This window comes from Betta splendens, chromosome 9 (genome assembly GCF_900634795.4).
Source record: "Betta splendens chromosome 9, fBetSpl5.4, whole genome shotgun sequence".
Lineage (NCBI taxonomy): Eukaryota > Metazoa > Chordata > Actinopteri > Anabantiformes > Osphronemidae > Betta > Betta splendens.
In genome coordinates, this window is record NC_040889.2 from 18,941,036 (window position 1) to 18,953,744 (window position 12,709).

The window sequence follows — 12,709 nt, forward strand, 5'->3', positions numbered from 1 at the left end:
TTCCATTGCAGGTGCGCTGGCAGATACAGAGCGAGTCGGACATAGCGGGCGACTTCCTGGCTACAGCGGGCGCGGTGGTGATTCTGGAAGGCCAGCGGGAGGCCGACATTGTCCTCAGCCTGATGCCCGATACAGTTCCAGAGCTGGAGGAGCTGTACACTGTCCGACTCACAGCTGTGGATGGCGGTGCTACCCTGGATGCCGACCCAAACCTGTTGAAGACAATCATCAGGTCATTATGACATGCAAACAACTCACAGGGATATATAAAAAGTGCAAATATAATAGTCATCTTAATTAATTCTTCGTCCACTGTTTAGGGTGCGTGCTAACGACGAGCCACACGGTGTCTTTTCGCTGAACCCTGAGCAGCAGTCTGTCACGGTGACAGGGTCAGAGTCCCAGATCACCAGAGCCCTCCTTCTGAATGTGACTCGCCTCGCTGGGCTGTTTGGCAACGCCAGCGTGGGCTATAGGCTCAGAGGCCGGAAGGACGGTGAGGTGATGGACATCGGGGATGTGTTGGGAGTACAGGCTGAAGGAAGGCTGTTCCTGAGGGAGGGTCAGCCATTCAGTGCTGTCACTGTGCCGATCAACAGCCAGGTAGGAAGGGGCCAATTGACCACAAACAGCGACAGCGGAATTGTGGATCGTACATATTTACTTTGCGGTTTCGCTCGTCTCTGTAGGCGTTTTTGACGGTGGGGGACAGCTTTACAGCAGAGCTCACTGATGTTAGACTGGAGAGTCCCGTCCTTGGCTCGTTGCCTCGACTCCTTCATGAGGCCAGCGTTGCTAAAGTGGCTGTGCCCGAGCAAGCTGCCAGCTCAGAGGTGAGGTTTTGTATAGTTTCTGAGTCAGGTCCAGACCTGTTAATATTCTTATGACTTGAGGGGCAAAGGCACTCAAGGATGTTTGCTCGGGGCTATACTAGTAAAACAGATTCCAGTCCAGTCCTTGAGCTGTTGGTCAACGCCTGTCTCTCACCTGTGTTGCCAGGTTGGCTTTGCATCTGTGGCGCTTCGGGTTTCAAATCTGGAAACAGGAGCATGTGAGGCCAAGGTAACACGAACGGGGCTGTTCGGGGACATAAGTTTGCAGTGGGAAGCCGGGTATCCTTCAGGACAGGTCCCGGCGGGCTTCAGAAGCGGAGCAATAAGCCCTGGCTCAGGTGAGGCCATCACAAAGAGCAAAGATGTGTTCAATTCAGATATTTATAAGGATCTGTCTGTATAAATATATATTCTTTACTGGGTTTAGGTTCGCTGACCCTGGCTCATGGAGAGAGGAGTAAAGCTATGTCTCTCACAGCTATTGCTAATACATTAGAGCCAACTTCCTATGCTGTACATCTCACTTCTGCCAAGTCTGCCAATGGTGGTGCTTTCAAGCTCAGGTAACAGTTTGATCAGAATGTGGCCAGTTTGTATTTTATTACTATTAACTGATGTTTTTATTGCTGATCTAATGTAGTCTCACTTTCACAGGCCGGGCTTCACACTGGCAGAAGTGGAGCCTTTAGGGGTTTACCAGTTTGCCCCCGAGTCCCGCCAGCTACAAACAGCAGAGGACAGTCAGACGATAACGCTTTATGTGCAGAGACTCTACGGTTTTCACAGCAATACCACCCACGTGTCCTATGCAACAACAGCAGGCAGCGCGAAGGCCGGAGAGGACTTTGTGGCGGTGCCGGAGGGCCGCGTGGTCTTTGACTCGCCGCTGCAAATGAACGCTTCCCTCCACCTTTCCCTGCGTGACGACTCTCTGTCTGAGCCCGATGAGCACTTCTATGTCAACTTGACGGACGTTCAAGCCGCTGCGTGGAGAGACACCTCCCCACGCCTCAACCCTCAGCACAGCGTGGCCACTGTCACCATCCTGGCCAGCGACGTGACCGGCGGAGTTTTGAGCATTGGACCTGAACTGGTCCAAGTAGCCGAGGACAGAGAGGAAGGGACCGCGCAGGAGCGGAGGGTGGTTCTGAGGGTGCGTCGGTCCGACAGCCTGGCTGGGGTTGTGAAGGTTCGGGTTCAAGCCTATGGGGGTATGTGTTTACACTGCTTTATTTCCTTTTCCTTCTTCATCTCGTCACAGCCGAGCTTTAACTCGCTTACTTTACTCCAGATGGGAGCAAAGCACCTCCCTTCACTCCGGAACCTGGCGGCGCCCTCGCAAAAGAGCAGCAGGACTTCCGCTTAGAGTCCACTACGGTGTCCCTGGAGGCGGGTCAGAATGAGACCCAGGTCGTACTTCTCATCCTGGATGACTCTGAGCCAGAGGGACAGGAAGTGTTCTTCATCTACCTCAGTGATCCGGAAGGAGGGGCGCAAATCACAGGCAATCCACACCAGGGCTTCGGAGCGTTTGCCAAGATCACTATCCTTGGTTTGTTTATTCACTCTAGACACAGCACATTAAACCGAATTCTGTCCACAGATATTTTATTTATCTTGATAAATTATTCAGCGATCTAGATTTGTACTGGTGTTCACCATTATACTCATATAGTCAGTGAAATGGGCAATATTGGATTATTTCACTGATGTTGACAGTGTGATTGTAAGAAAATGTCAAAGAATTCATTTTTATTTCATTTTTTAAAAATCTTTCTTTTTCTGCTTTTTGTCCTTCCCACTGTTCACACAAGGGAGTGACTTCCATAACGGTATCGTAGGGTTTAGTGTCGCTTCCCTTATTGGTAAAGTACTAGATGAGGATTCAAAGAACAGAGCTGCCGTCCTTTACCTGCAAAGGCAAGAAAACAGGTAAAAAGACAGTTCATGATATTCAATAAAGCAAACTGGATTCTTGGAATGGATCTGTGTTCATTCATATATATCCTATTTATTGCTCAGAGCCTTCGAGGACGTGCAGATCTCCTGGAGAGTTACGTTCAACAAGGCACTTCCCACCCTGGTCAGTAATGGAGTGGACCTGAGCAGACAACTTGTTCAAACCTCAGGATCTACGTTGTGCAGAAGAGGGGAAACGCTTTGTGCTCTGACTCTGGAGGCGCAGGACGACGAGGTGAGCGAAAGGCAGCAGCGTCTGATTAAAGCCAATCCCGGCTTATGAGATCATCTACAAACGTAGTTAAATGATGAATTTAGTTACTACTGCAATCATACAGTAACCGTCTGCCCGTGTGCCGTAGGAACCCGAGTACCAGCTTTGGTTCTTGGTGGAGATTTTCCAGGTGGGCACTGGAGCGACTATTAATGAGACGGCCCGATTTGCGAACATAACAATGGCGGAGAGCGACGACCCTCGGGGCGTTGTGTACTTCGCTGTGGGCCATCGACTCCCCATCGCTACCATAACGGCCACAAACCTCAGTCTCCAGGTCTACAGACAAGCCAGCACAGCTTCAGCCACGTCTGTGTACTACCGCACGCTCGTAAGTGACAGATACTGAGTACCGGTAATTAAAACTGGACAGTTAGGAATGGTCAAAATGTAAACATGTGTAATGCATGTTTTTAAAATTATATGTATGTTAGAAGTCAGCGTCTGTTGACACTAAGGAAGTTCAAAGCCAACAGTGTTTTTTCTTCCTCTGACTCCTTTAATCTCACTGTCGCCTCTGTTTTCTGATGTCATAGCTGCAAACAGCTCAGAGGTGCACGTTTTTTTGTATTGGAGATCAAAGTAGCATAAAATAATGTCTAGTGCACTCAACACAAGTCCCACCAGGGCCCATGGTCTGGTCATCCGCTTTCATCTGTGACATCCGAACATGTGGCAAGTCTAAAGGTTTGTTGCGTAAGGCTGTGCTGTTTGTTCAGCAGGGAAGAGGCGCCTTTAATCTCATCAAATGGGAACGTGCCCTTCAAAGGTTTAAGGTAGAATTATAAAAGTTGTGTGACGTGGTGATATAATGGAGCTTGTGCTCACCCTAGTACTCACCGTCCAAAGACATGCAGTTTAATTGATTGACCACTGTCACTGGGAGTGATTTTACGTCCCAACGAGGACAAGCGGTCAGGATGAATGCATGGATGGATACGTTAACAACCCAATGTCTTCCTCCCTGAACTATGCTGTGCTCTTTATTAGTCAAACAAAGATTTCTACTGAGCATCCTCCTGTCTTTCCTCTAGGAGCTACCCAGAGAAGAAGCGCTGGGTCCCTCTGCAGTCTGGCCTGCTAAATCAGGGATGGACTTTACTAAACAGGAGGGTCAACTAATCTTCGACGTGGGGCAACGTAACGCTACGCTGGACATTTACCTGACGCCCCAACTGGCCTCGTCCCTGCCCACTCCCAAACGCTTCCAGGTGGAGCTGTACAACGCCACCGGGGGAGCCAGGGTGCACCCCCGGTTTGGCCTGGCCAACGTGACCCTGGTGTCAGACGCAGAAAGTGAAGCCGTGTGGGTCCTACTGGACCAATTACAGCAGCCTCTTCAAGCAGAAGTACTGAACCAGGCACTGCAAGGACTCAGCAGTAAGGTCACTAGAACTCTTACTGGGGAGCAGATGACAGCTGTGCTCGAAGCGTTTGAAAAGGTGAGAGAGTTGATGCTGAATAGAAAGAGGAACCTGTAATGTAAGACATACAGTAATATGAGATATCACAAGATCACTAATATTACACACATTCTTAGTTTTGCTTGTCACCGCGTCTCTCTCCACGTATTTCTCCTGGACCAGGTGCTCACGGAGGCCGAGAGGACTCCTTTACAGGAAAGCAGTCGTAATTTGACCTACGACCTGCTGTGTGCCCTTGCCGACCCCGGCAGAGCGGATACGCGGGGCCTCAACCACCTCGCTGGGGTGGCTGAGCGATTTGCCTTCTCCCTCCTGGTCCACAGCCAGTGCGAGATGTGAGTGACTGGAGAGAGGACGCGCTGTGGTCTGTCATAGCGAAACGCTTCCACAGCAGCATTAACACGGAGCTCTTTCCCGTTTGTTCTCCAGTAGGAGGGTTGTTCTGGAAACATGCCCACATATGACCATCTCTGCTCTCCGGTCGTACCCCACCGAAATCAATGGGTACAAATTCAGGGGCGCTAACGGAGACTTCTTCCAGCTGCCAGACACTCTGCTGCCCGTGCCTGCAGCCCTGTCTGCTGACTGTGGCAACTTCAGCCAAATTCAGCTGACCGAGTTTCGAACCGACCACTGGTTCCTCAGCAATGAGACGTCCAATGCCCTGAACGGGAAGGTAGGATAGTTAGGGAAGACACCTGCAGGGGGCAGTGTTGCTCTGGCCTAAAGTCGCATGTATGGCTCTCTTGCCTTTCTGTTTTGTTTTCTCTTGATGTTGTTGTTTGTGTACAGGTATTTTCAACCAGCCTCCAGGACAGAGGGTCACGACCCCTAGAAGTTGGTCATGAGGTGGTGTACCGCATCCATACGACTGGTCAGCAAGTGAAGCCAGGCCGGTCTTTGTGCCTCCTGTGGAACCAGACCACTGCCAGGTAGACGCACGTCCATTCAAGATAAATGAAGCTTCTTGAATCTCAAAATATATTAGTAATTCATCTCTGCGCCTCTAGTGTATATGTAACTGAGAACACTAGTGAAACTAGCTTAAGTGAAGGTATGACCTCTCTGTGACCATGGGGAAAGTCACATTTTATTGTTTAATAACTGAACAGTTAATCTCAATCCTCCCACTATGAGCTGGTTTTCTCGGGGACATTCCTGGGGCGTGGAGTGGGACTTGGCTGGACACGCTGTTATGAGCTGGGAGTTGGCATGTTTAGCTGGAACAGCTACTTGAAGGATGTGTCCCAGAACAAGAAAAACAAAAAAAAGAGCCAAGGAAAGGTCAGGGTTGTTCTGACTGGAAGGTTAGAATGAAAACATTGGAAGCCGTCAGTCGACCTGTTGGTCGGTGGTCCCCCTGAATCCAGCGCAAAGACGATTAAGATGTTCTGTTCTGTTTTGTACCTCTGATGGCTTCAAGGAGCCAAAGCACCACCGAGCATCCAGATGCTCTACCCTGTTTCCTGTTTCCTTGTTGGGTGTTTAACAGCAGCATCTTCCCTTCTCCCCCTTCGCCGCTAGCTGGTCATCGGATGGTCAGTACTGCAGGCTTGTGAAGGAGAGTGGGAACTATGTGGAATGTGCCTGCTCCCACTTGTCCATCTACACGGCCTACGCCGAGTTGTCCACGCTTGCGACCTACAATGAGGCCTTTTACGCCTCTGGGTTTATTTGCATTTCAGGTACAACATACACACACACACACACACACACACACACACACACTCCACTCGTTTCTCTCGTTGTTTTCTTCCTGTCTGCCTACTTGCCTGCTTTCCTATCTCTCTTCTGCATTCCACCCCCACACATTAATCTTCCTTATCCATACTGGTATAAATAGGCACCACTGGTTTGCATAAATCACTGCTGAGTTTATTAATACTGCGTCCATGTTTTTCCCTCCTCCTCAGGCTTTGCGTTGGCCATCATATCCCACGTGCTGTGCTCCCGTTTTCCCATGTTTGCTGCCAAACTGCTCACTCACATGATGGTGAGCTGCCTTGGAGCCCAGGTAATACAAGCTCCTTCCGTGTACTGAGGGGGTCATTTACTGTCCGGACCACTCATGAACGTCTCTCACCCCCTGAGGGGCCTCTGACCTCCACCCTTTCTGCTGAGTTTCACCTCTTGTCACAACTGCTGGTTCTATGTGCATTTAAAACGTGAACGTCAACCGGCCTCTCGCTCCGTGCAGCTCCGTGCGTGACAAGCAGCGGTGTTCGTCGCGATGCCGGCCACATTACTGGCGACGAGTACTTTCTTAGAAAGGTGCACAGATCACACAGATCGCTGCATTTCCCTGCGTCCTGACAACGCAGCCATGCTCCTCGTGCCCTCATCCATTAAAAAACGCAAGCTGTCCACTAAGCGGTGAGCCAGGCGAAGGTGTGTGTGTGTGTGTGTGTGTGTGTGTGTGTGTGTGTGTGTGTGTGTGTGTGTGTGTGTGTGAGTGCGGGACTGGTAATTTTCCACCGGTCTCCCCTCTCTTCGGTTGACAAACATGAGCCCCTACTAAATCAGACTGTTGTTGGGGCTAGCCACCTCAGGCTCCAGCTGTTTATGGCCCAGTTAGATCCCCTGAACCTGAAATCGCTTGCCATGGAAAATTCCGCCCTGCCATGTACAGTAGTATCTGTCTGAAGGTTTTGCGTTGGATTCTCAGATTCTGCCGTCGTTTGTGAAAACCACCTTTCCTCGACCTCCCTCTCAAGGCCAGCGGATGACGCCCCAGCTGACTTCCAGACGGTCAAAGAGGAGGCCTATGCAGACGCAAGCTGTGGTTTTAGGATGCGACCTCTAAGCGGTCCTCTGCCTCTGTGGGGATCTTTTGGGAGTAATGGTTGCGTTGAATTAAAATAGACCAATTGACGTCAGCGCTGTGCTCTTCTGACAGTGATAGCTTCTAGTCAGCCATCAGAAAACATAAAACACCCTCGCTCTGTTTATGTTAACCTCAGGGAGGAGATTTGTTTGTCTGTTATTCTTTGGGCTGCTTCTTTATTTGGTTCAAAAACTGCCAATGTTGTAGTTGATAACTCCACTGCATGTACGTGCAGTGGTTAGGGAAGAATTTGTGTCAGGAAGAAGAAGTCTACATATACAATGGCACGTACGTAATTAGTGACAGAAATCTGGACTTACCGTATGGATCTGGTTGGAACCGTCCGGTCCAGCTCACCACCTCTGACAGAGAGGACTCTCCGTCTGTGGAGGCTGAGCTGTAATTAGTCTTCCATGCGGCCCTCGGTGGGGAGAAAATCAAAGCTGCCCGTTTGATTTATTTCTCTCTGCGGTAGCTACAGTCAACTCGAAGGAATTAGAATAATATCCCTCTTCTTGGTGAAAGAGTTGGGAGCTGGAGGAGAAGATGGAGAAGACGGAGACTCCACTGGCCTCGAGGTACATATCGCTGGGTAGGAAACTAGGGTAACAGGATTATGAATATTTACTGTGGCAAATCTTTTAACATCATTAAGAGGTACCAGGCATACGGTTAATCTACACCAGCTCTGTTATTAGGGAAGCACTGGAAGAAGCCAGACTACATATAGTGGAGGTAATGTTGCTTTTATCGTCAGGGTCCTGAGGCATGATCCAAAAATGAAAATCCATTCATTATCCTGTTGTTGCCGTATCAGCTGGTTGTGCTGCCAAACACCAGCCAACAGGCTTGAAGCTTTCCTCCTAACGAAATTTAAATTTGTTTTTCTTCCTAAATATTATACTATACATTCTTTAAATAAAAGACACTGAATTTGACTTGCAGCAAAAGAGCCCACGCTAAACTCTTAGATCAGTATTCGTGCAGTGCTGCTGGGCCTCCATGGAACAGAGGCTGCCATAATAAGTCTGCATCCATTTTACCCACCCATAACTCAATGACAGGAGAAACAGCAAAGTGACAAATTGCTTTTGGACACAAGCCTCCAGCGAAACGCATCTAAGTGGCTGATGCTTTGCATTTTTCCAGGCCCTTTAGAAACATTAGTTCTTTTCCTACTGATTTAAGAGAATTAGAGAGAAATTGTGACTTAATTACAGGCCTCTGATCTCTCCGATCTCCTTGAGAGCAGGATGACGTCACTTCTGTGTTATTAACAAACAAGAGCAGAGTTCGTGGTTTGTTGCTAATGGAGGAGCCGTGCGCTCCCGCTGAAGGTGCATGTGCACAGCTACACTTCACCAGGCAGATGTGGGAGTGGACGATCTCATCTCCATCTCTGCAGAAAACAAAACAATTCAATTTCTCCTCCACTGTCATCACGCAGCCCTCCACAATCCCACACGCTCCCGCGGTCCCGGGGCCCTGTTCCAGGCTCTGGGAAGTGGTGAGGTGACGTTTCACTTCCACTCATAGAGGATTTCCTGTTGGCTCTGGGCTGCCTCCAGCATTCACAGGTCCCATTCTCCGTCACTTCCTGCCGTCAGGCTTCCTTAAGGTTCCCGCTTGCTGTTTTCAGGAAGGGGCCTGAGTGGATTGCGTAACGTCGGATTTGACTCCGTCCTTGTGTGCAGAACTTAAGATCAACACGGGCCTTCCGAAATATAGCCAGTGACTCTTTTCCTGAGGAAGTTTATCTGTTTCCATCATAACTAATCGTTAAGTAAATAAACAAGGGAGAAATTTAGTGCGTCTGCTTCTCTGGTTGATGTCAGAGAACGCGCCTGCCTGATCCTAATCTACGCTTATCCCTGCAAATGTTTGGAAATGAAATAAGAAAACACAATAGGGGAAGTAAAGAGAAGGAAGCACGAGGCTTATCTTCCTTCTTTTAATCTCACCCAATACATTTTTCCAGTGTGCCCCTCTTTCCAGTATGTCCTGGTTCCCCCTTGTCTCCAGGTGAAGAGCGAGCTGCTTCACACGATCCCTGTGTTGATTTCAGCAGTATGTTCCCATGTTGTTTGTCCCTAAACTGCTTAAGACTCCTGCCCCTGGATGTCTGCTAGGACCCTGCTTCAAATGATTATCAACAGCAAAATGGCTGCTAGGCCTTAATGGTACCTTATGGAGTTGTCTGATAAACACAGTTGTGTTGACGTTGAGTGCTTCTCATGTGAACACACTGCGTCAGTCCCTGAGGCCTTAAACATGAGCTGGTCTCATGTACTTCCTGGAACATAAATAAACACATTTTACACCTGCACTCGCTCCTTCACCATCATTTCCTCAGGCTCCAGATAGACGCAGTGCTTGTGTTTGTGCAGCCACAACTCTCCAATCTGGATTCACTGACTGATGTCATGTTCTTTGTACTGACTTTCTGGTTGTCACGTACAGCTCGTCTACAGATCATGTCGTCTACAGGATGCAATGTTACACTTTAAACGTCTTTGTTCAAAACATACATGAGCACGTCTGCTCCCCATCACTGCTTCCTACACCTATTTGTCGTGCACTGTGCCTGGACAATAGTCACACGGTTCCTGGAAGCATGCAAACATCTGTTAGCGCTTGTGAAGTATTGACCAACAGAACAACCTGCCTGTGGGGTTCAGTTACTAATTGACAGCACTTTAAGTATGATTCCTAAAGTCAGCGTGCAAGGAATAGAAAGCTCCAGCCTTTGTTTTAGCGGCGTTAGCGGTTGTCCAACCATCTGCTGGGCTGCAGCAGACTCTGCCCTTTGTGGACTCTGGAAGTTACACTCTCGTTTTTGCCAAAAGCGTGTTTGTCTTGACAGCTGGCGGCCGTAGAAACGCTTCCATGAACTTTCCTCTATTTCCGGAGAAAAGCGCGGTACACTGCAGCGGGAGGCCACGTTCTCCTTCGCCGGCGCTCCGTGGTCGGCTTCCGTTTTGACCGCGGGAGCCGCGAGCTGAGCAAAGCCGACCCTGGGAGTCAGTGTTCATAAATACAGATTTACCTGAAGTCTGTGTGGCTCATGAGTCGTGCTTTTTACAGCCACTTAAATGAAGTATTTAGGACACAGGTGTGGTAAATGTACTGGCCCGATGGCATCCACTGAGGAGGTTCTCAGTACTGTAGCTGCTTAGACGCGCACCTTTCACCTGATTCTGCGAAGCCGCTCGGTTTGTCGTGCGGGAACTTTATCGCACAGGTTGCGGACACTGTGAATGACAAACAAATTGGGAGCCCACAGTTGTCAAAGTCCCCGGCGTGCTGCTCTATTTTTGGAGCTTGACAGCTTGCCTTGGCAGACCTCTGTGTGTAAAGCGCCGTGAACTTTGGATGTGTGCTGAGGCAAAAGCACGCTTTAACCTGCAGCCGCTGGGGGCAACGGGTGTTGCTGTTCCACCTCCATGTTTGCTCTGGTTTTCTCCTCAGTTCGGGTCATCAGGTTGTTTTCCCATCACATGTAACGCATTCGGGTCCAAGGATTGACGTCCAGTGGAAATGTTTAAGAAAGCTACAGGACAACAGCAGAGAGGCGCGGGTCCACTGGCACTGTGGTTGGCAACGCAGTGGCCTGGAATAGAACCACGGTCATTACTTCTCCGAAGCATCAGGAAATGCTGAATGGAGGAAGGAAGCGGAGGATAATCAGATAAATCTCCCTCTATAATAAGGTCTTTTGTTGTTATCAGAGAACGATAACCGCCCCACTTTGTCAGTTTGTTTTTAGCTTTTCTTGCTCCAGTATCTGTCTTTTTACTTTAGCATGATGATAGCGGCAGAAGCGCCGGTGAAGCAGGCGCAGACAAACACTGTGCGGCTCACGCGGCCCCTCCCTGCGCCGCCTGCGCCGCTCCGGCCTGCAGGGGTCACTGTAGCTCCACAGCCGCAGTCAAGTTCAACGGCAGCGGCTGAATGAAGAGCCTCGTCAATGACTCCCCTGAGCTCTGGGTGTTTTCATGAGCAGAGCTCGGGGAGCGCACCAAGAAAGGCTTGTACTGTTTTGCAGGAGAAGGTGCTTCGAGCCAAACCCTCCGTCTCTGAATGAATTCTCCTGTAGAGACATCGACACTACAAATCAGTCGGTAAACGGAATCTGAAAAGCCAATCAAAAAGTCATTCTGGGCCACTTAGTCTAAGTGGCTTTGGTACAAAGTTGCTAAATGTTATACCAAGCAATGCAGGCCAATGGAAAATCCAATATTTACGTCCACTTGCCTGCTCTGAATCCTCCCATTGACGGGCTGCTTGCAGACAGTGCACGGAGGGGATCTCACCTGGATCGATAGCCCGTTGGACAGGCTGTGCTAGTGGGTCAGTGTAGCTGTCTGCAGCCCTTCCGATCAATGTGATTACACCTGCGCTCATTCGGCTGAGGATTTGAATGGAGCGCGAGGCGCCGCTTATCTGGTAGCGATGCAACAAGTCCGTTGGAAAAATGTGCCAGTGGGTAAACGTTCGCAGCCTGTGTGAGAGACCAAAAGGACCTGAAAGCAGCATGTATGGAGCACGCGGCCATGCTGAGATTTGTGGTAAACCAAAGTAGGCCCATTGAGTGTGTGTGTGTGTGTGTGTGTGTGTGTGTGTGTGTGTGTGTGTGTGTGTGTGCGTGCGTGCGTGCGTGCGTGCGTGCGTGCGTGCGTGCGTGCGTGCGTGCGTGCGTGCGTGCGTGCGTGCGTGCGTGCGTGCGTGTGTGTGTGTGTGTGTGTGTGTTGGGAGTTGACCTTCAGCAGCTGGTTGCAGTGTTTCTACAGCTGTGTGGATCCATAGCTAATGAACCCAGATGCACATGTTTAAGCCCAAAGAGTTTTCTGTCTGGTTTTCTGTAGTGATGGAAAAAACAGATGCATGTTTCCAGCGTTGGACACGTTTTGACTGTGTGAATGCATGAAAAGAGTGAAGGCCTGCAGAAACTGTCTGCATGGAGGATCTGCCGTAGCAAAACCACAGGTTAACAGCTGAATAAGAACTAGTACTGGACCACATTTTCCTGAGATTTAGATATTTTTCTGCTTATGTGGGCAAATGTAGGTGCAGCCGTACGGTTGTTTGGACGTGAAACACGCCAAAGCGGGCGGCGGGTGTTTATTTGCCAACAGCTGGCTCAGCAACAAAACCTCATCCCACGGTTCAAGTCGAAACACCTGTGAACTTTACTTCCACGCTTCGTCCTCAAACAGCTGGCTGGGCTTTTTTGAAACCTCCTAATATATCACAGGGCGGGCTGGTAAAGTGCCCTGCGAGGCCTGAGATGCTAAGCCAGTCAGGCAAATTTAAAGGCAAAAGTGACAATTACCCTCACGTCGCTGAAGCGTTGCATGGTGTTATCGCTTGTTTTATTTAACAGCCTCACGCCTGG

At 49.6% G+C, this 12,709-nt stretch overlaps 1 protein-coding gene across 2 annotated transcripts in view; it reads left to right on the forward strand.

The window, feature by feature from the left end:
- adgrv1 (adhesion G protein-coupled receptor V1) overlaps positions 1 to 12,709 on the forward strand; it is a 67,439-nt gene that overhangs the window by 38,029 nt on the left and 16,701 nt on the right. For both annotated transcript variants that reach the window (XM_055511104.1, XM_029163442.3), the window contains exons 73-88: positions 12 to 232; positions 321 to 603; positions 690 to 833; positions 1,000 to 1,171; positions 1,261 to 1,396; positions 1,488 to 2,044; positions 2,125 to 2,385; positions 2,648 to 2,765; positions 2,856 to 3,027; positions 3,155 to 3,397; positions 4,101 to 4,508; positions 4,653 to 4,825; positions 4,920 to 5,166; positions 5,283 to 5,422; positions 6,015 to 6,175; positions 6,404 to 6,504. In XM_055511104.1, coding sequence (XP_055367079.1) covers positions 12 to 232; positions 321 to 603; positions 690 to 833; positions 1,000 to 1,171; positions 1,261 to 1,396; positions 1,488 to 2,044; positions 2,125 to 2,385; positions 2,648 to 2,765; positions 2,856 to 3,027; positions 3,155 to 3,397; positions 4,101 to 4,508; positions 4,653 to 4,825; positions 4,920 to 5,166; positions 5,283 to 5,422; positions 6,015 to 6,175; positions 6,404 to 6,504 — 3,537 coding nt within the window. The remainder of the gene's footprint in view (positions 1 to 11; positions 233 to 320; positions 604 to 689; positions 834 to 999; positions 1,172 to 1,260; positions 1,397 to 1,487; positions 2,045 to 2,124; positions 2,386 to 2,647; positions 2,766 to 2,855; positions 3,028 to 3,154; positions 3,398 to 4,100; positions 4,509 to 4,652; positions 4,826 to 4,919; positions 5,167 to 5,282; positions 5,423 to 6,014; positions 6,176 to 6,403; positions 6,505 to 12,709) is intronic.